Raw genomic sequence first — 21,624 nt, forward strand, 5'->3', positions numbered from 1 at the left:
CCGCCGTGTTGGTGAGCGCTGTCTCACAATAACCCAAGCTGTATGTTGTGGTAAAGTTATTTTAAAAAATCTAACACAGCTGTTGCATTAACCTGTCTGGCTCTGGCGTTCCGCTAGCGGAACTCCTCCCACATTCCACTGAAAAGGCAGAGCGCGAAATTCAAAAGATATTTTTTAGAAATATTTAACTTTCACACATTAACAAGTCCAATACAGCAAATGAAAGATACACATCTTGTGAATCCAGTCAACATGTCCGATTTTTAAAATGTTTTACAGCGAAAACGCCACATATATTTATGTTAGCTCACCACCAAATACAAAAAAGGACAGACATTTTTCACAGCACAGGTAGCATGCACAAAGCCAACCTAACTAACCAAGAACCAACCAAACTAACCAACAAACAACTTCATCAGATGACAGTCTTATAACATGTTATTCAATAAATCTATGTTTTGTTCGAAAAATGTGCATATTTCAGGTATAAATCATAGTTTACATTGCAGCTACAATCAGAAATTGCACCGAAAGCAGACAGAATAATTACAGACACCAACGTCAAATACCTAAATACTCATCATAAAACATTTCTGAAAAATCGATGGTGTACAGCAAATTAAAGACAAACATCTTGTGAATCCAGCCAATATTTCCGATTTTTTAAGTGTTTTACAGCGAAAACACAATATAGCATTATATTAGCTTACTACAATAGCCTACCACACTACCGCATTCATTCATCAAGGCACGTTAGCGATAGCAATAGGCACGTTAGCGATAGCGAATAAACCAGCAAGATATATAATTTTGACTAACCTTGATAAGCTTCATCAGATGACAGTCCTATAACATCAGGTTATACATACACTTATGTTTTGTTCGAAAATGTGCATATTTAGAGCTGAAATCAGTGGTTATACATTGTGCTAACGTTGTGCTAACGTAGCATCTTTTTCCCACAACGTCCGGATATTTTTCGGACACTTTTTCTGACACACATATTCTGACCAAATAGCTATTCATAAACATAACTAAAAAATACATGTTGTATAGGAAATGATAGATACACTAGTTCTTAATGCAATCGCCGTGTTAGAATTCTAAAAAATAACTTCATTACGACATCAAGCTTAGGTATAGCGAGAGAGTACCCAAAAGCTGGGCGCAAACGACTAGTTCACATGTACGACAGATATATGAAATAACATCATAGAATGGGTCCTACTTTTGCTGATCTTCCATCAGAATGTTGTACAAGGGGTCCTTTGTCGGGAACAATCGTTGTTTGGTTTTAGAACGGCCTTTTTCCCTCTCGATTTAGCAAGCACACTTGCCAAGTGGCACGAATCTCTCCATCGTCAACAAACGGAAGAGAACGGAACACGGCAAAACTCCCGAAAAAATTTCAATAATCTGATTAAACTATATTGAAAAAACATACTTTACGATGATATTGTCACATGTATCAAATAAAATCAAAGCCGGAGATATTAGTCGTCCATAACGTCAGCTTATCAGAAGGCAAATCCAGGTCCCTCCTCGCGCTCTCCAGAAAACAGGAAACTGGTGACACGTCATGCCAAGAGCTATGATTCGAGTCCAGATCAAGTTACACACTCAATTTCTTCTCTCACTGCTTGTCGACATCTAGTGGAAGACGTATGAAGTGCATCTAAACTAATAAATATCAGGGACTTTAATAGGCAGCCCCTAGAACAGTGCATCGATTTCAGATTTTCCACTTCCTGTCAGGAAGTTTGCTGCAAAAGGAGTTCTGTTTTACTCACAGATATAATTCAAACGGTTTTAGAAACTAGAGAGTGTTTTCTATCCAATAGTAATAATAATATGCATATTGTACGAGCAAGAATTGAGTACGAGGCCGTTTAAATTGGGCACGATTTTCCCCCAAAGTGAAAACAGCGCCCTCTGTCCTCAACAGGTTAAGAACCAGTGTATCTTTCATTTGCCATACAACAAGTATTTTTATGTAAAGTTTATGATGAGTTCTTTGGTCAGATTAGGTGAGTGTCCAAAATATCTCCGGACATTCTGGGGAAATGTTGCTACGTATTCACAATGTATAACCACGATTTGCAGCTCTAAATATGCACATTTTCGAACAAAACATAAATGTATTGTATAACATGATGTTATAAGACTGTCATCTGATGAAGTTGTCCAAAGGTTAGTGATTAATTTTATATCTATTGCTGGTTTTTGCGAAGCTACCTTTGCGGTGAATAAATGCTTTTGTGTGTTTGGCTATTGTGGTAAGCTAATATAATTCTATATTGTGTTTTCACTGTAAAACACTTAAAAAATCGGAAATATTGGCTGGATTCACAAGATGTTTATCTTTCATTTCCTGTACACCATGTATTTTTCATAAATGTTTTATGATGAGTATTTATGTATTTCACGTTGCTCTCTGTAATTGTTCTGGCTGCTTTGGTGCTATTTTTGATGGTGGCTGCAATGTAAAACTATGATTTATACCTCAAATATGCACATTTTCGAACAAAACATAAATGTATTGTATAACATGTTATAAGACTGTCATCTGATGAAGTTGTTCAAGGTTAGTGATTAATTTTATCTCTATTTTGTCGGTTTTGTGAAAGCTACCTATGCGGTGGAAACATGGTGAAAATATGTGGTTGTGTGTTTGGCTATTGTGGTTAGCTAATAGAAATACATATTGTGTTTTCGCTGTAAAACATTTTAAAAATCGGAAATGATGGCTGGATTCACAAGATGTTTATCTTTCATTTGCTGTATTGGACTTGTGATTTCATGAAAATTATATTATATGATATCCCTGTCCCGTTAGGCTAGGCTATGCTAGTCAGCTTTTTTGATGAGGAGGATCCCGGATCCGGGAGGGTGATGATCATCTTGTTGGCTGACGAAAAGTAAATGTGGACAGTTCTTCCAGTATCTTCAAAATGCGCCTCAGAATTGGATAAGGACGCGCGCAGTTGCGTCCCCAATGTGTCTGTCTTCACTCGTAGCCTATGAGAAAGACCTGATCACGTGATGGGAATTGGCTAATAAAAATGTAGCTATCTGAGAGAGCCATGCGAGTGAGAGGGGCTTCGGAGCAGGCAGCCTGGAGAAGGGAAGTATAATTAGTATATTCAGCCCCAGGGCACAACGGCCACTGGCCGCAAAAGTCATGGATTTTTTTAAAGGGGAATTACGGCCACACAAAGGGGATGCTGCTGGGAAATTTTAGGTATTATCAAGTGCTTGTCAAATGTTGAATGAGAGACTGATTGTGTGCAGCCTGCGCAAAAAAACAAAGCAGAGCTCATGCCTTTCAAATGATCATTAGAGTTGCATCATGCCGCCTTAGAATGTATTAAAAATATAAGCATATAGCCCAATATTGGTAGAATGACAAAAGTTACATAATATAACTCTAAATTAAGCATATAGGAGGACCTGTTTCTTTGTTAACCGCTCAACACAAAATAGCAGCATGTGAACACTTCCTCACATCGTTTGGAGAAAATATCCTTTCTATTTTATTCAGCTTTGTTCAATTGTATTCTTAATACTATAAAATAATATAAAACAATCCCATGGAATTCTAAGCAAATCTTGTCTGCTAAATGAACTAGTGTAGCCCACAGCCATATGGCATAGCCAGATCAGGGCCTAACATAAGGACAACTCAGAGGATGCTATTCTGTTCTTCTGAAATAGACTACATTTTCTTCATGTCATGTTTCTTTAGACCTGTCTAAAATAAATGGATTTATTGTGAAGGTGTAGGCAATATTACATGGATTTATTAGACTTTTTAAAATATAGATGTTCCAAAGGTCTGCATCAGTGGCTTGTAGGCGCTCACCGGCTGGCAAAATGTTTTTACCGCCACAAGTTGCCACCAAAACTGAGTTCCAACCAGGCATTCTACATTCAAAACATGCTGTATTCAATTGTGATGTCATCATATTCAAAAGTAAATGTGTTTTTATAATTTAGTATCACTATGGCAATGGGTTTCAATAAACACTGGCTCTTATCAACCAAACATTCTAATTCCAACATCCTACCTGTTTGGTTTGATTGTGTGATGTCATCATGTTTTAATGTAGTTGTAATTTCATGCAGTCATATAATAAAAAAACATTGACCATGGAGTACAGTGACTAGATTGTATTGGGATGACATCAAATTCAAATGTTATTGTATGTTTGCCACCCAGAACCAACGGGCAGTGGCGTTTACAATCAATATACTGTACTGCCCTAGCTTGGGTTCCAGTCTGTTTCTGTTCTCTTGCGACACCTTATGGAATTGTCATGTTTGGCATTTTAAAATTCATCACAGGACATACAGATACGTCAATGTCAATCCCAGGCCTTTTTCTATCATTTTTCTTTGTCCTGATGTCACAGTTGATGTAATCAGTATGTTGGTCCTCTCTGTCTTCCAAGCATTGATTTAGCAGAGCTCTGCCTAAGTGCAGGTTGTCCACAGTTCACACTGCTAATGGCCTTTCACAGAGAGAGAGAAGAGAAGGGCAACCCATATTTCTTTATTTTTCCTTTTGTACTTTAACTATTTGCACATCTTTACACCACTGTATTTGAAATGTCTTTAGTATTTTGGAACTTTTGTGAGTGTAATGTTTACTGTTCATTTTTCATGATTTATTTCACTTTTGTTCGTTATTTATTTCACTTGCTTTGGCAATGTTGACATATGTTTCCCATTCCAAATAAAGCCCCTTGAATCAAATTGAATTGAGAGAGCAAGTATTATGTTGGGTGTTATGAGTCATACCAGGACATTGGTCATCTTCTTGCAGTAGGGTGCTGAATGTGAATGTAAAGCCAAGACCTTAACAGTCAGCAGTGGACCTTAGTACTACGCGTAGATCCCTGAAGGAAATCGTCTTGGCAGCAGAGTGTCATTGCACTGTAGGATTTTTCATCTGTGCACTTGAGCACTGAAGGTTGCTCTGACTGAGAATGTTTTGGCATTCTTCCTGTACTGTACACACAGGCACAGATAAGCAGCAACATTCTCATCTTGATAATATCATTATGTTTGTCAGCTGTACTGTCAAGAAAGCAATCACTCCTCTCTTTTCTTTTAATCTTATTTTGATCTCTAATAGGCAGAACCATCTGTTGGTTAATCACATGTAGGAATTTATGTCCTGGGTCCCTCTGCTTGCACTCAATGCACTGTGTGTGCTTCTATCCACTCTCCTGCAACAACATGTTGGTGTGTCTGTATCTGCATTCAGCTGCATGCACTAATAAAATAATAACAATCATTTGGTAGGTGCATATATTTGCCTTGTTTCACACAAGTGTGTAGTGTAAGCTTGTGTGAAATGGAAATGTGTTCATCTATAATCTATAGCGCTGTGGCATGGTGATTTTAGGTCTCTGAGGGATTCACAGACAGGCCCAGCGCTAGGTCACTCTGTTTCCTTCTCAAAGCCTGCAGTATGACTCCTCAGCCCAAGAGCATTTAAGGAAGGACTGTAGTCTGTGATGTAGTGGTGCCCAGGATGACTAGGATCATTTATGATGATGAGCTCTGATTTACTGTACTGCAATGTTTTCTTGATTCTGGTAAATCAAACCCACAGTTTAACCTGCTATGTTCCTGTGCTTCTGTCAGAGCCTTGGAGAGAAGCGTGCTGGACTTACACAGCCAACTCACAATTAAACACGATCATGGCTGATTGACAGCAAATCCTCCAAAATAGCTGTGATTTCACCTGCACAAATTTGTAGACTACACTACACATTCTCCAACTGCAAAGACCAGATCTGATTAGAAGTTGTAGACAAACTATAGCCAATGCCATTTCAAATTTTTATCTAGCTAGTACTGGTAAATTAATAGTTTAGTCATGGCTCCAGTGAGACGTTCTCAGCCTCTACCCCATTAAATAGTCATTACACATCACGCTTGAATGAGTGCTTGGCTGTTATGTGGGCACTGAATATCTGGTAACTGACCCCTCAGATGCCAACACTCATAAATCCCACTTGTAAATATAAGCAGTGCGATTGTACTCCTGAGAAGTTATCTTTTGATGAGAGAGCCTCAGCCTGTCGATAAAGGGTATGGGGCCCCGTAGAACACTTGAAAAATGCATTATGAATAGACTAGAGCTATCTCTAGCCTGTCTGTCTCCTACTTCGGTGCTCATTGTTGATGTAAAGAATGAGCTTGGTTGGATGAGATATTGATTACTAGCAATGGCTTGAATCCCATGAGTAGACTAGCTCTTGAGGCTGACACAAAGGACAGTCCAGTGTTCATGGTGAAATGGTAGCTCTTTTATTAGAGGACCTGACAAAGCTAGCAGATTCTCCTAGTTTCAGTATTTCCATCTGTATCTGTATTTGTATTTATTAGGGATCCTCATTAGCTAACGCCAAGGCAGCAGCTACTCTTCCTGGGGTCCGAACACATTAAGGCACTTACATGACATATAAAACAAAAGATAAAACAGTACATCATATAACATTATTACACCACTACATATCTACAATACAAAATGGATAATACCACCATACAACAATATTGCAATGTACGTGTGTATAGAATGTGTACGCTAGTGCTTGTGTGCGTATGCGTGTGTCTGTACTTTGTATGTGTCTCTTCACAGTCCCCGCTGTTCCATAAGGGGTATTTTTATCTGTTTTTTAAATCTGATTCTACTGCTTGCATCAGTTATCTCATGTGGAATAGAGTTCCATGTAGGCATGTCTCTATGTAGTACTGTGTGCCTCCCATAGTCTGTTCTGGACTTGGGGATTGTGAAGAAACCTCTGGTGGCATGTTTTGTGGGGTATGCATAGGTGTACCGAGCTGGTGTCATGTTTTGTGTGGTATGCATGAGTGTTCGTAGTTTAAATAGACAGCTCGGTGCATTCAGCTTGTCAACACTTCTTACAAAAACAAGTAGTGATGAAGTCAATCTCTCCTCCACTTTCAGCCATCTGTAGCAGATGGGTGGTTGTTTTACTGCACTTCTAGAAGAAGCTCATTGTCTGTGAAGCCTATGGCACTGTGCTGTGCCAGACAGTATTGCTGTTGGGTTGTTGGGTTAGGTAATCTCACTCCTCAGCCCGACGGCTGCCTGCCTGCCTGCCTGCCTGCCCGCCACCCCACTCCAGGAAATGTCACATGCCAGCGTCAATAAGAGATGAGAATGGCTATTACCCCATCGCCCTGAGCTGCCCAACTCATTCCCCGCTCCTTCCACTGCTCATGAGGGCACTATTAGCCTGGTTGCCATCTCTGTTCAGCTATTACATTCCACTCCTTGCCACTCCTGTCATTTGTCAAGTAGTGAAATGTTAGCTAAAAAGACTGGTACCAAGATTAGGGCACTATTACACTGTATTCCCATTTGTACAATTAGTGTGTGTGTGCGTGCGTGCGTGCGTGTGTGTGCAGGCTTTCATGCATGCATGTGCAATGTCATCATACTGTTCCATACAATGCTGCACTGTTTCTCTTATCAGTCGAGCACTGACATCTTCCAGGTCTGCTGGCTGGAAGATAGACTGTTGATTCCAAGCATCCAATTCCCCTCTTTTAGTGATGCCTCCACATCTCTCATTGTCACGGCAAAATGGAATCTTGGCAGAAGTCAAGCCGCACAATTATGATGCTAAACAAGCCGTTTTTGTCTTTTTGAATGACTGTCCCCATAGAAGCATCCCTTTATTGGTACAACTGCTAGTTGTTGTTGCCACTGAATGAGTGGTGAGAAATAGATCCTTCTGAAAGAACACTCTTTAGTATTTAATTGAATGCAATGTGTTGTGATTGTGGAACAGACCCTTATGTGTGAATGTGAAACCAATGGAATGTGCCATTACAGTATTACTTGGTTGACAAAGACTAGCACAATGTCATTCTATGTCAGGAAAATATACAGTATGTTTGTCTGATGCATAACAATATTATATACATAAGATGTGTTTTTCTGTTATATACAGTACCAGTCAAAAGTTTGGACACACCTACTCATTCAAGGGTTTTTCTTTATTTTTTATTATTTTCTACATTGTAGAATAATAGTGAAGACATCAAAACTATGAAATAACACATATGCAATCATGTAGTAACCAAAAAAGTGTTTAACAAATCAAAATATACTTTATATGTGAGATTCTTCAAAGTAGCCACCTTTTGCCTTGACCTCAGATTTGTACACTCTTGGCATTCTCTCAACCAGCTTCATGAGGATTGCTTTTCCACCAGTCTTGAAGGAGTTCCCACATATGCTGAGCACTTGTTGGCTGCTTTTCCTTCCCTCTGCAGTCCAACTCATCCCAAACCATCTCGATTGGGTTGAGGTCAGGTGATTGTGGAGGCCAGGTCATCTGATGCAGCACTCCATCACTCTCCTTCTTGGTCAAATAGCCCTTACACAGCCTGGAGGTGTGTTGGGTCATTGTCCTGTTGAAAAACAAATGATAGTCCCGCTAAGCGCAAACCAGATGGGATGGCGTATCGCTGCAGAATGCTGTGGTAGCCACGCTGGTTAAGTGTTCCTTGAATTCAAAATAAATCACACACCATCACACCTCCTCCTCTATGCTTCACGGTGAGAACCACACATGCAGAGATCATCCGTTCACCTACTCTGCGTCTCACAAAGACACAATGGTTGGAACCAAAAATCTAAAATTTGGACTCATCAGACCAAAGGACAGATTTCCACCAGTCTAATGCCCATTGCTCGTGTTTCTTGGCCCAAGCAAGTCTCTTCTTCTTATTGGTGTCCTTTAGGAGTGGGTTCTTTTCAGCAATTTGACCATGAAGGCCTGATTCACACAGTCTCCTCTGAACAGTTGATGTTGAGATGTGTCATATTACTTGAACTCTGTGAAGCATTTATTTGGGCTGCAATCTGAGATGCAACTCTAATGAACTTATCCTCTGCAGCAGAGGTACCTCTGGGTTTTCCTTTCCTGTGGCGGTCCTCATGAGAGACAGTTTCATCATAGCGCTTGATGGTTTTTGTGACTGCACTTGAAGAAACTTTCAAAGTTCTTGGAATTTTCCGGATTGACTGACCTTCATGTCTTAAAGTAGTGATGGACCTTCGTTTCTCTTTGCTTATTTGAGCTGTTCTTGCCATAATATGGACTTGGTCTTTTACCAAACAGAGCTATCTTCTGTATACCACCCCTACCTTGTCACAACACAACTGATTGGCTCAAATGCATAAAGAAGGAAAGAAATTCCACAAATTAACTTTTAACAAGGCACACCTGTTAATTGAAATGCATTCCAGGTGACTACCTCATGAAGCTGGTTGAGAGAATGCCAAGAGTGTGCAAATCTGTCGTTAAGGCAAAAGGTGGCTACTTTGAAGAATCTCACATATAAAGTATATTTTGATTTGTTAAACACTTTTTTGGTTACTACATGATTGCATATGTGTTATTTCATAGTTTTGATGTCTTCACTATTATTCTACAATGTAGAAAATAATACAAAATAAAGAAAAACCCTTGAATGAGTAGGTGTGTCCAAACTTTTGACTGGAACTGTATATATATATAGTAACAGACGTGTACGGTGTGATAGGGCCCAGGTGTTTCAGAATGTCCTGCCATGATAGAGATGTAGAAGTATATAGCCTACAGTATGTTTCTAATGCAGAGTAATATATAAAATGTGTGTTTCTGCCCTATACAGTAGCAAAAGGGTGAGGACTAATACCTGTTGTGTCAATGAGTTAAATACTGCAGCCTTTGAAACCCACGTTCAGTTTTACTGATTCTCAGTGGGATTGTATCTGGGCCCAGCTGTCTCATTGTCTGGCTTCCACGTCTGCGTGGCATTAGAAGGCAATATGTCGTGTCCCTTCAGCCCAGGAAAAAAGTTTGTGGGAAACAGTTTCTGGCTAAGAGTGTTTGCATACTAAGCGTCTGGAGAATATTCTAATTTTATGAGGAAATCTTTTTAAGCAGAGAGTTTGACTGCCACTGCAGGCCCTTAAAGTACAGGAGGATTATGCAGAGCATGAGTAAATAGCAAGGAGAGTATTATGTATATAAATATTCATATTTCATAGAAACCATTCGTGGCTACGCTTTAACTCGACGAAAGCTCCTTTAGAGAAGATAGTTATGAACCCTGTCTGTCTGTCTGTTTTTAGGGTGTTTCTTCACCATGGGGTCTAGACATTCCCAGTATAATCTATCGCCCCTTACAGTATATGTATGTATATGTGTATGCATGCTTGTGTGTGTGTAGGTGGACATTCCCTCCATTTCTTGATGACCTTCTTTTTGTCCCGCTCCTGATATTAATTTGGATGTGCGTAACCCCCCCATCCTTCCATTGTGCACTGCAGGTGACCTGGTCTCCCGGGCCATGCACCACCTCCAGCCGCTGCATGTGAAGAACCACAGCAACGGGACGCCCATCCACCAGAAGAGCAGCTCAGTACACTGGGAGCCTGAGGCGCTCTATACCCTCTGCTACTTCATGCACTGTCCCCAGATGGAGTGGGAGAACCCCAACGTAGAACCTTCCAAGGTTACCCTGCAGACAGAGAGGTAACACGCACACACATAAACAAACACAAACAAGCAAGAACACAGTGACGGACACACTCACACACCTCATGGGATATACAGTATTCAAAGTATTCACATTTTCTTACGTTATAGCCTTACTCTAAAATTGATTAAATAAATTAAAAATGTCTTCAGCAATCTACACACAATACCCCACAATGGCAAATTATGCAAATGCATAAACAACAGAAATACCTTATTTACATAAGTATTCAGAACCTTTGCTATGATACTCGTAATTGAGCTCAGGTGCATCCTGTTTCCATTGATCCTCCTTGAGATGTTTCTACAACTTGATTGGAGTCCACCTGTGGTAAATTCAATTGATTGGACATGATTTGGAAAGGCACACACCTGTCTATATCAAGGTCCCACAGTTGACAGGGCATGTCAGAGCAAAAACCAAGCCATGAGGTCGAAGGAAGTGTCCGTAGAGCTCCGAGACAGGATTGTTTCGAGGCACAGATCTAGGGAAGGGTACCAAAACGATTCTGCAGCATTGAAGGTCCCCAAGAACACAGTGGCTTCCATCATTCCTAAATGGAAGAAGTTTGGAACCACCAATACTCTTCCTAGAACTGGCCACCTGGCCAAACTGAGCAATTGGGGGAGAAGGGCCTTTGTCAGGGCAATGATCAAGAATCTGATGGTCACTCTGACAGAGCTCGAGAGTTCCTCTGTGGAGATGGGAGAACCTTCCAGAAGGACAACCATCTCTGCAGCACTCTACCAATCAGGCCTTTATGGTAGAGTGGCCAGACGGAAGCCACTCTTCAGTAAAAGGCACATGACTTGGAGTTTGCCAAAAGCCACCTAAAGACTCATGAGAAACAAGATTCTTTGGTCTAATGAAACCAAGATTAAACTCTTTGGCCTGAATGCTAAGCATCACGTCTGGAGGAAACATGGCACCATCCCTACGGTGAAGCATGGTGGTGGCAGCATCATGCTGTGGGAATGTTTTTCAGCGGTAGGGACTGGGAGACTAGTCAGGATCAAGACAAAGAACAGAGCAAAGTACAGAGCGATCCCCGTTGAAAACCTGCCCCAGAGCACTCAGGATCTCAGACTGGGGCGACGGTTCACCTTCCAACAGGACAACGACCCTAAGCACACAGCCAAGACAATGCAGGAGTCGCTTCAGGACAAGTCTCTGAATGTCCTTGAATGGCCCAGACAGAGCACGGACTTGAACCCGAATGAACATCTCTCTGGAGAGACCTGAAAATAGCTGTGCATCAACGCTCCCCATCCAACCTGACAGAGCTTGAGAGGATCTGCAGAGAAGAATGGGAGAAACTTCCCAAACACAGGTGTACCAAGCTTGTAGCATCATACCCAAGAAGACTCGAGGCTGTAATCGCTGCCAAAGGTGCTTCAACCAAAGTACTAAGTAAAGGGTCTGAATACTTATGTAAATGTGGTATTTCAGTTTTTATTTTTAATAAATTAGAAAACATTTCTAAAATCCTGTTTTTGCTTTGTCAAATGATTTAATCCATTTTAGAATAAGGAGTAACGTAACAAAATGTGGAAAAAGTCAAGGGATCTGAATACTTTCCGAATGCACTGTACAGGGGCTGTTATGTTGATGGTGTAGATAGACCGTTAGGATTGACATTCATCAGACGGGTAAGACACACATGTCATGGCAGTACTTTCATTCTGTCGTGAACCAAAGCCATACTGAAGTACGCGACACTCACCTCCTGCATTTAGCTTTCACAGTGAGCCTCAAGTCTCCCACACGTCCCTTAACCAGATGTTTTCCTATCGAGGAAAAATATTTAAATAGAGACAATTGACAGCTTGTTAATGTACATTAAGCCCTAACAATCACATGCAGGGGGAATCAGCAGGAAATGATTATTGAAACACGTATGGCTTTACTAAATTGCTTTCTCTGACATAGTCATTACATTTCAATACAAGTTATAGGCTGTATGGAGTCCATGTTTTAGAATGGTATTATGTGTTACCCAACATTGCCATGATGTCGATTCTGAGATCCCTCCTATACCTTAGAATTTGGTCTACTCTTAAAACTGCGAAACTGCTATCTATAGCTATCTATCTACACTGTTCATATTTACACTGGCTTGGAGTTTTTCCTGGCCAGGTCACCTGGTGAGGAAACGCTCCTATACATTATATAACCTCACAGGACCAGAATGTCCTGAGGATATGAGGAAACCTCTGTCAGGGGAAGGGGAAATGGGTGAATAAGCTGACAGTTGATGCAGAGCAGGCCTCCTCCGGGGCTCTACACTTTACAGCCCTGTAATGGAGAACTAACTGCTAATGTGTCTTCCAGGTCTCCATCCCCAGTCAGCTCTGAGCACCACAAAGAAAGGTTCCTAATGAACAGATTTGTAGAGGAGAATTGGGAAAGCTGCGTGATTCCAATCGTGTTTTAAAACCTTGCCTAGGTCTACACTTAATTGGAAATCTTCAAAGAGAATGGTCGGAAACACGTCGTAAAGCTAGCCCGTGAACTATGTCTGAGCTTTTCTGTTGGTTTTGTAGTGGAATATATTGGCCGATAAAATAGACACTACTTCATGATGTGGTGTTGTGTCTTTTGAAACGCTGGTACAAATTGTGTCATAGTGCCTCAAGGTCACATGTTTCCCAGGAGTCATTTATATTTGCATGTGTGCAGTGATGAAAATTTGAATAATTAAATAGCAGGATTCTCCCTCAGGCTAGAATACTATACTGATGAATGACAGATTGATTATAGGTGACAAATATATGACAGATGTACAGTGCCATTCGGAAAGTATTCAGACCCCTTCACTTTTTCCACAGCCTTATTCTAAAATGGATTAACTAAATAAATATCCTCAGCAATCTACACACAATACCCCATAATGACTAAGCAAAAATAAAAATAGTTTTTAGAATGTTTTGCTAATTTGTTAAAAATAAAAAACAGAAATACCTTATTTACATAAGTATTCAGACCCTTTGCTATGAGACTCAAAATTGAGCTCAGATGCTTCCTGTTTCCATTGATTAGTGATTATTAAAATTTGATTATTAAAATTTCTAAAATCCTGTTGTTGCTTTGTCATTATAGGGTATTGTATGTAGATTTATGAGGGGGAAAAAACAACAATTGAATCAATTTTAAATAAGGCTGTAACCTACCAATATATGGGAAAAGTCAAGGTGTCTGAATACTTTCCCGAAGGCACTGTACATGTAGGAGCGAAGCTGGGGCTGGACATTCAAGGCATTGAGCTATCTTGTGTGAGATAATATGCAGTGATCTAGAGTCACATCAGTATTATTCAATATTAACATTACATGTATATTCATATTAATAGTAACAATGTCTATGACTGACAGGTGCATATACATATTAATATGTTTCTCCATCCTCTAAAGAACAAATACAGTTAAATGGGAACCAGCTGTTAGGGTCTCTGAATAAAGGAGTAGCATAACTGTGCTCCAAGACACTGATCTCAAGTCACTTTTAAATGACAATGGTTAGAATGTCAGATTTGTGTAAGCTAAGCTGATCCAAGATCTGTACCTAAACCAGGACAACTTTTACCTGTACCAGTCAGCCCATAGCTGATATTGATGACTCCTGTGTGTGTGTGTGTGTGTGTGTGTGTGTGTGTGTGTGTGTGTGTGTGTGTGTGTGTGTGTGTGTGTGTGTGTGTGTGTGTGTGTGTGTGTGCGTGCGTGCGTGCGTGCGTGCGTGCGTGCGTGCGTGCGTGCGTGCGTGTCTGCAGGCCTTTCCTAGTGCTGCCTCCCCTGATGGAGTGGATCAGGGTGTCGGTGGCTCACGCGGAGCACCGCCGCAGCTTCTCAGTGGACAGTGACGACATCCGGCAGGCCGCCAGGCTGCTACTGCCAGGGGTGGACTGTGAACCACGCCAGCTCAAGTACGGCATAGAAACACACACACATGGCACGCAGGCTCGATACACCCACACTCAACAATATGAACTCAAACACACACACACACTACCACGGATGGACCCATGTGCACGCTCATGCACACACACACACACACACACATACACACACACACACACACGCGCGCACTCAAACACACACACTTGAACGCACACACACACACACCTCTCATACAGTTGTTATTTGTCCTCACATTGACACAAGTCATTTAACACACAAATCATTTCTGTCCAGAATCAGTGTCACACTCTAAATTCAGCTCATTGATTTCATTGCCTGTGATTTCCCTATCAGGACGGATGACTGTTTCTGTGCTTCCCGCAAGCTGGATGCAGCCTCTACAGAGGCTAAGTTCCTCCAGGACCTGGGCTTCCGTATGCTCAACTGTGGCCGGACCGACCTGGTGAAACAGGCTGTCAATCTGCTGGGGCCTGACGGCATCAACAGCATGAGTGAACAGGTTAGTTAGACACACACATACACACACACACACACACACACACACACACACACACACACACACACACACACACACACATGCAGACACACACACACACACACGCATTCATAGGCACACACGCATACATACACATGCACAAATGCATGCACGCGCGCCTGCACGCACACACACACACACACACACACACACACTGCCTGGGGAACAGAACATAGAGCTGACATAACGCAAAATAAAGCAGACACCTTGCAGGCAGGCAAGCACTGGCAAAGATGCTTACACACACAAACGCACGCACCCCTTCGGCCTCATGTACACATGGATGGATGCCCACGCCCACAACCACCCACCCATGTTCTCAACTCAATTTGACCTGCCACTTTTTTTCTGCTCTGTGGTAAACGTGTGAAACTCAGTATTGCCCACTCTCTCCTACACACATCAGTCCATTGAGACAACACACACACACAGCTATGTCTTACTATACTTGTGAGGACTTTTTGTGGACCTAGAATTGATTCCCATTCAAAATCCTATTTTCCCTAATCCCTAACTCTAAATGTAACCCTAATCCTGCCCCACTCATTGTTGAACCTTTAACCTGTATTTTTGCTGCTGGTGTTTTCTCTAAGATTTGGAAAGCGGCACATGTCCTCCCCCTGAATAAAGGCCAGAGATCCTTCTGATTTACATAATTACTGCTCAAAGTTATCTTGCTTAGCCAAGGTACTAGAATCCCTGACCAACTCCCAGCTAAGAAATGTTTTACCTTCTCACTCTATTCTAAATATGCGCTAGTCTGGTTTTAAATGATGTGTTGAATTGGCTAGATCATAAAAAACATTGTGCTGCCCTATTTATAGACCTTTCCAAGGCATTCGACACCGTTGACGATTCCCTACTCATTCAAAAACTGTTTGAAATGGGCCTGGACAAGGAATCGTGCAAATGGTTTAAGAGCTATCTAACAGACAGGACACAAAGTGTGATTTCTGATGGGATCAATTCTAATTTCCTCAATATTACGAAAAGTGTACCGCAGGGGTCGGTATTGGGACCGGTTCTCTTTACTATTTATATAAATAATATTGGTCTATGTATTAAATCCTGTAATATTTATCTGTATGCAGACGGAACGTTTATCTATACCATTGTTCCAACTGTAGACCAGGCGTTGTTAGAGCTGCAATCTGATTTTATTGCATTACAGAAATCCCTACTTAATGCGGGCAAAACTAAATATTGTTCTCTAATTCATGGCACTCTCGACGAGTGTTTTCCCGCCTAAAAATATCTCGGTGTCTGGATTGATAAAGATTTAACATTTAAAAAAACATGCTGATGAGCGAGTTAAAAAGATATAAAGTGGGCTTCTGCTTTAAAAATAGATCTTGCCTCACCATGAACAGCAGGAATAAGTTTTAATACATATCACTGCATCCTGTATCAGAAGGTGAGCTGGACCTCGCTAAAGTCCCGTAGAACACTTCATTACTCGATTCTTGTTTACAAAGCTCTGCTCTACAAGCTTCCAACATATCAATCAATCAATCAATCAAGTTTATTTTATATAGCCCTTCGTACATCAGCTAATATCTCGAAGTGCTGTACAGAAACCCAGCCTAAAACCCCAAACAGCAAGCAATGCAGGTGTAGAAGCACGGTGGCTAGGAAAAACTCCCTAGAAAGGCCAAAACCTAGGAAGAAACCTAGAGAGGAACCAGGCTATGAGGGGTGGCCAGTCCTCTTCTGGCTGTGCCGGGTGGAGATTATAACAGAACTATGCCAAGATGTTCAAAATGTTCATAAGTGACAAGCATGGTCAAATAATAATCATGAATAATTTTCAGTTGGCTTTTCATAGCCGATCATTAAGAGTTGAAAACAGCAGGTCTGGGACAGGTGGCGGTTCCATAACCGCAGGCAGAACAGTTGAAACTGGAATAGCAGCAAGGCCAGGTGGACTGGGGACAGCAAGGAGTCATCATGCCCGGTAGTCCTGACGTATGGTCCTAGGGCTCAGGTCCTCCGAGAGAGAGAAAGAAAGAGAGAAGGAGAGAATTAGAGAGAGCCAAGATTTTCAAAATGTTCATAAATGACAAGCATGGTCAAATAATAATCAGGAATAAAAGTCAGTTGGCTTTTCATAGCCGATCATTAAGAGTTGAAAGCAGCAGGTCTGGGACAGGTAGGGGTTCCATAACCGCAGGCAGAGCAGTTGAAACTGGAACAGCAGCAAGGCCAGGTGGACTGGGGACAGCAAGGAGTCATCATGCCCGGTTTGCCGTGACGTATGGTCCTAGGGCTCAGGTTCTCAGAGAGAGAGAAAGAAAGAGAGAACGAGAGAATTAGAGAGAGCATACTTAAATTCACACAGGACACTGGATAAGACAGGAGAAGTACTCCAGGTATAACCAACTGACCCTAGCCCCCCGACACATAAACTACTGCAGCATAAATACTGGAGGCTGAGACAGGAGCGGTCAGGAGACACTGTGGCCCCATCCGAAGATACCCCCGGACAGGGCCAAACAGGAAGGATATAACCCCACCCACTTTGCCAAAGCACAGCCCCCGCACCACTAGAGGGATATCTTCAACCACCAACTTACAATCCTGAGACAAGGCCGAGTATAGCCCACAAAGATCTCCACCACAGCACAAACCAAGGGGGGGACGCCAACCCAGACAGGAAGATCACGTCAGTAACTCAACCCACTCAAGTGACGCACCCCTCCTAGGGACGGCATGAAAGAGCACCAGTAAGCCAGTGACTCAGCCCCTGTAATAGGGTTAGAGGCAGAGAATCCCAGTGGAGAGAGGGGAACCGGCCAGGCAGAGACAGCAAGGGCGGTTCGTTGCTCCAGAGCCTTTCCGTTCACCTTCACACTCCTGGGCCAGACTACACTCAATCATATGACCTACTGAAGAGATAAGTCTTCAGTAAAGACTTAAAGGTTGAGACCGAGTCTGCTTCTCTCACATGGGTAGGCAGACCGTTCCATAAAAATGGAGATCTATAGGAGAAAGCCCTGCCTCCCGCTGTTTGCTTAGAAATTCTAGGGACAATTAGGAGGCCTGCGCCTTGTGACCGTAGCGTACGTATAGGTATGTACGGCAGGACCAACTCGGAAAGATAGGTAGGAGCAAGCCCATGTAACGCTTTATAGGTTAACAGTAAAACCTTGAAATCAGCCCTTGCCTTAACAGGAAGCCAGTGTAGGGAAGCTAGCACTGGAGTAATATGATCAAATTTCTTGGTTCTAGTCAGGATTCTAGCAGCCGTATTTAGCACTAACTGAAGTTTATTTAGTGCTTTATCCGGGTAGCCGGAAAGTAGAGCATTGCAGTAGTCTAACCTAGAAGTAACAAATGCATGGATTAATTTTTCTGCATCATTTTTGGACAGACAATTTCTGATTTTTGCAATGTTACGTAGATGGAAAAAAGCTGTCCTTGAAACAGTCTTGATATGTTCGTCAAAAGAGAGATCAGGGTCAAGAGTAACGCCGAGGTCCTTCACAGTTTTATTTGAGACGACTTTACAACCATCAAGATTAATTGTCAGATTTAACAGAAGATCTCTTTGTTTCTTGGGACCTAGAACAAGCATCTCTGTTTTGTCCGAGTTTAAAAGTAGAAAGTTTTCAGCCATCCACTTCCTTATGTCTGAAACACAGGCTTCTAGCGAGGGCAATTTTGGGGCTTCACCATGTTTCATTGAAATGTACAGCTGTGTGTCATCCGCATAGCAGTGAAAGTTAACATTATGTTTTCGAATAACATCCCCAAGAGGTAAAATATATAGTGAAAACAATAGTGGTCCTAAAACGGAACCTTGAGGAACACCGAAATGTACAGTTGATTTGTCAGAGGACAAACCATTCACAAAGACAAACTGATATCTTTCCGACAGGTAAGATCTAAACCAGGCCAGAACTTGTCCGTGTAGACCAATTTGGGTTTCCAGTCTCTCCAAAAGAATGTGGTGATCGATGGTGTCAAAGGCAACACTAAGGTCTAGTAGCACAAGGACAGATGCAGAGCCTCGGTCTGACGCCATTAAAAGGTCATTTACCACCTTCACAAGTGCAGTCTCAGTGCTATGATGGGGTCTAAAACCAGACTGAAGCATTTCGTATACATTGTTTGTCTTCAGGAAGGCAGTGAGTTGCTGCGCAACAGCTTTTTCAAAACATTTTGAGAGGAATGGAAGATTCGATATAGGCCGATAGTTTTTTATATTTTCCGGGTCAAGGTTTGGCTTTTTCAAGAGAGGCTTTATTACTGCCACTTTTAGTGAGTTTGGTACACATCCGGTGGATAGAGAGCTGTTTATTATGTTCAACATAGGAGGGCCAAGCACAGGAAGCAGCTCTTTCAGTAGTTTAGTAGGAATAGGATCCAGTATGCAGCTTGAAGGTTTAGAGGCCATGATTATTTTCATCATTGTGTCAAGAGATATAGTACTAAAACACTTAAGTGTCTCTCCCGATCCCAGGCCCTGGCAGAGCTGTGCAGATCCAGGACAGCTAAGCCCTGGAGGAATACGCAGATTCAAAGAGGAGTCCGTAATTTGCTTTCTAATGGTCATGATCTTTTCCTCAAAGAAGTTCATGAATTTATTACTGCTGAAGTGAAAGCCATCCTCTCTTGGGGAATGCTGCTTTTTAGTTAGCTTTGCAACAGTATCAAAAATAAATTTTGGATTGTTCTTATTTTCCTCGATTAAGTTGGAAAAGTAGGATGATCGAGCAGCAGTGAGGGCTCTTCGGTACTGCACGGTACTGTCTTTCCAAGCTAGTCGGAAGACTTCCAGTTTGGTGTGGCGCCATTTCCGTTCCAATTTTCTGGAAGCTTGCTTCAAAGCTCGGGTATTTTCTGTATACCAGGGAGCTAGTTTCTTATGACAAATGTTTTTCGTTTTTAGGGGTGCAACTGCGCAAGGTTAAATTGAGTTCCTCAGTTAGGTGGTTAACTGATTTTTGTCCTCTGACGTCCTTGGGTAGGCAGAAGGAGTCTGGAAGGGCATCAAGGAATTTTTGTGTTGTCTGAGAATTTATAGCACGACTTTTGATGCTCCTTGGTTGGGGTCTGAGCAGATTATTTGTTGCGATTGCAAACGTAATAAAATGGTGGTCCGATAGTCCAGGATTATGTGGAAAAACATTAAGATCTACAACATTTATTCCATGGGACAAAACTAGGTCCAGAGTATGACTGTGGCAGTGAGTAGGTCCAGAGACATGTTGGACAAAACCCACTGAGTCGATGATGGCTCCGAAAGACTTTTGGAGTGGGTCTGTGGACTTCTCCATATGAATATTAAAATCACCAAAAATTAGAATATGATCTGCTATGACTACAAGGTCTGATAGGAATTCAGGGAACTCAGAGAGGAACGCTGTATATGGCCCAGGAGGCCTGTAAACAGTAGCTATAAAAAGTGATTGAGTAGGCTGCATAGATTTCATGACTAGAAGCTCAAAAGACGAAAACGTCATTTTTTTTTTTGTAAATTGAAATTTGCTATCGTAAATGTTAGCAACACCTCCGCCTTTGCGGGATGCACGGGGGATATGGTCACTAGTGTAACCAGGAGGTGAGGCCTCATTTAACACAGTAAATTCATCAGGCTTAAGCCATGTTTCAGTCAGGCCAATCACATCAAGATTATGATCAGTGATTAGTTCATTGACTATGACTGCCTTTGAAGTGAGGGATCTAACATTAAGTAACCCTATTTTGAGATGTGAGGTATCACGATCTCTTTCAATAATGGCAGGAATGGAGGAGGTCTTTATCCTAATGAGATTGCTAAGGCGAACACTGCCATGTTTAGTTTTGCCCAACCTAGGTCGAGGCACAGACACAGTCTCAATGGGGATGGCTGAGCTGACTACACTGACTGTGCTATTGGCAGACTCCACTAAGCTGGCAGGTTGGCTAACAGCCTGCTGCCTGGCCTGCACCCTATTTCATTGTGGAGCTAGAGGAGTTAGAGCCCTATCTATGTTAGTAGATAAGATGAGAGCACCCCTCCAGCTAGGATGGAGTCCGTCACTCCTCAGCAGGTCAGGCTTGGTCCTGTTTGTGGGTGAGTCCCAGAAAGAGGGCCAATTATCTACAAATTCTATCTTTTGGGAGGGGCAGAAAACAGTTTTCAACCAGCGATTGAGTTGTGAGACTCTGCTGTAGAGCTCGTCACTCCCCCTAACTGGGAGGGGGCCAGAGACAATTACTCGATGCCGACACATCTTTCTAGCTGATTTACACGCTGAAGCTATGTTGCACTTGGTGACCTCTGACTGTTTCATCCTAACATCGTTGGTGCCGACGTGGATAACAATATCTCTATACTCTCTACACTCGCCAGATTTAGCTTTAGCCAGCACCATCTTTAGATTAGCCTTAACGTCGGTAGCCCTGCCCCCTGGTAAACAGTGTATGATCGCTGGGTGATTCGTTTTAAGTCTAATACTGCGGGTAATGGAGTCGCCAATGACTAGGGTTTTCAATTTGTCAGAGCTAATGGTTGGAGCCTTCGGCGTCTCAGACCCCGTAGCGGGAGGAGTAGAGACAAGAGAAGACTCAGCCTCAGACTCCGACTCGCTACATAATGGGGAAAACCGGTTGAAA

At 42.0% G+C, this 21,624-nt stretch overlaps 1 protein-coding gene across 1 annotated transcript in view; it reads left to right on the top strand.

The window, feature by feature from the left end:
• Window positions 1–21,624, top strand: part of btbd11b (BTB (POZ) domain containing 11b) — a 141,126-nt gene that overhangs the window by 99,388 nt on the left and 20,114 nt on the right. Inside the window, exons 3-5 of the mRNA XM_039001452.1 lie at window positions 10,367–10,571; window positions 14,342–14,494; window positions 14,823–14,988. Of these exons, the coding sequence (XP_038857380.1) occupies window positions 10,367–10,571; window positions 14,342–14,494; window positions 14,823–14,988 (524 nt within the window). The remainder of the gene's footprint in view (window positions 1–10,366; window positions 10,572–14,341; window positions 14,495–14,822; window positions 14,989–21,624) is intronic.

Source organism: Salvelinus namaycush, chromosome 9 (assembly GCF_016432855.1).
Source record: "Salvelinus namaycush isolate Seneca chromosome 9, SaNama_1.0, whole genome shotgun sequence".
Classification (NCBI taxonomy): Eukaryota; Metazoa; Chordata; class Actinopteri; order Salmoniformes; family Salmonidae; genus Salvelinus; species Salvelinus namaycush.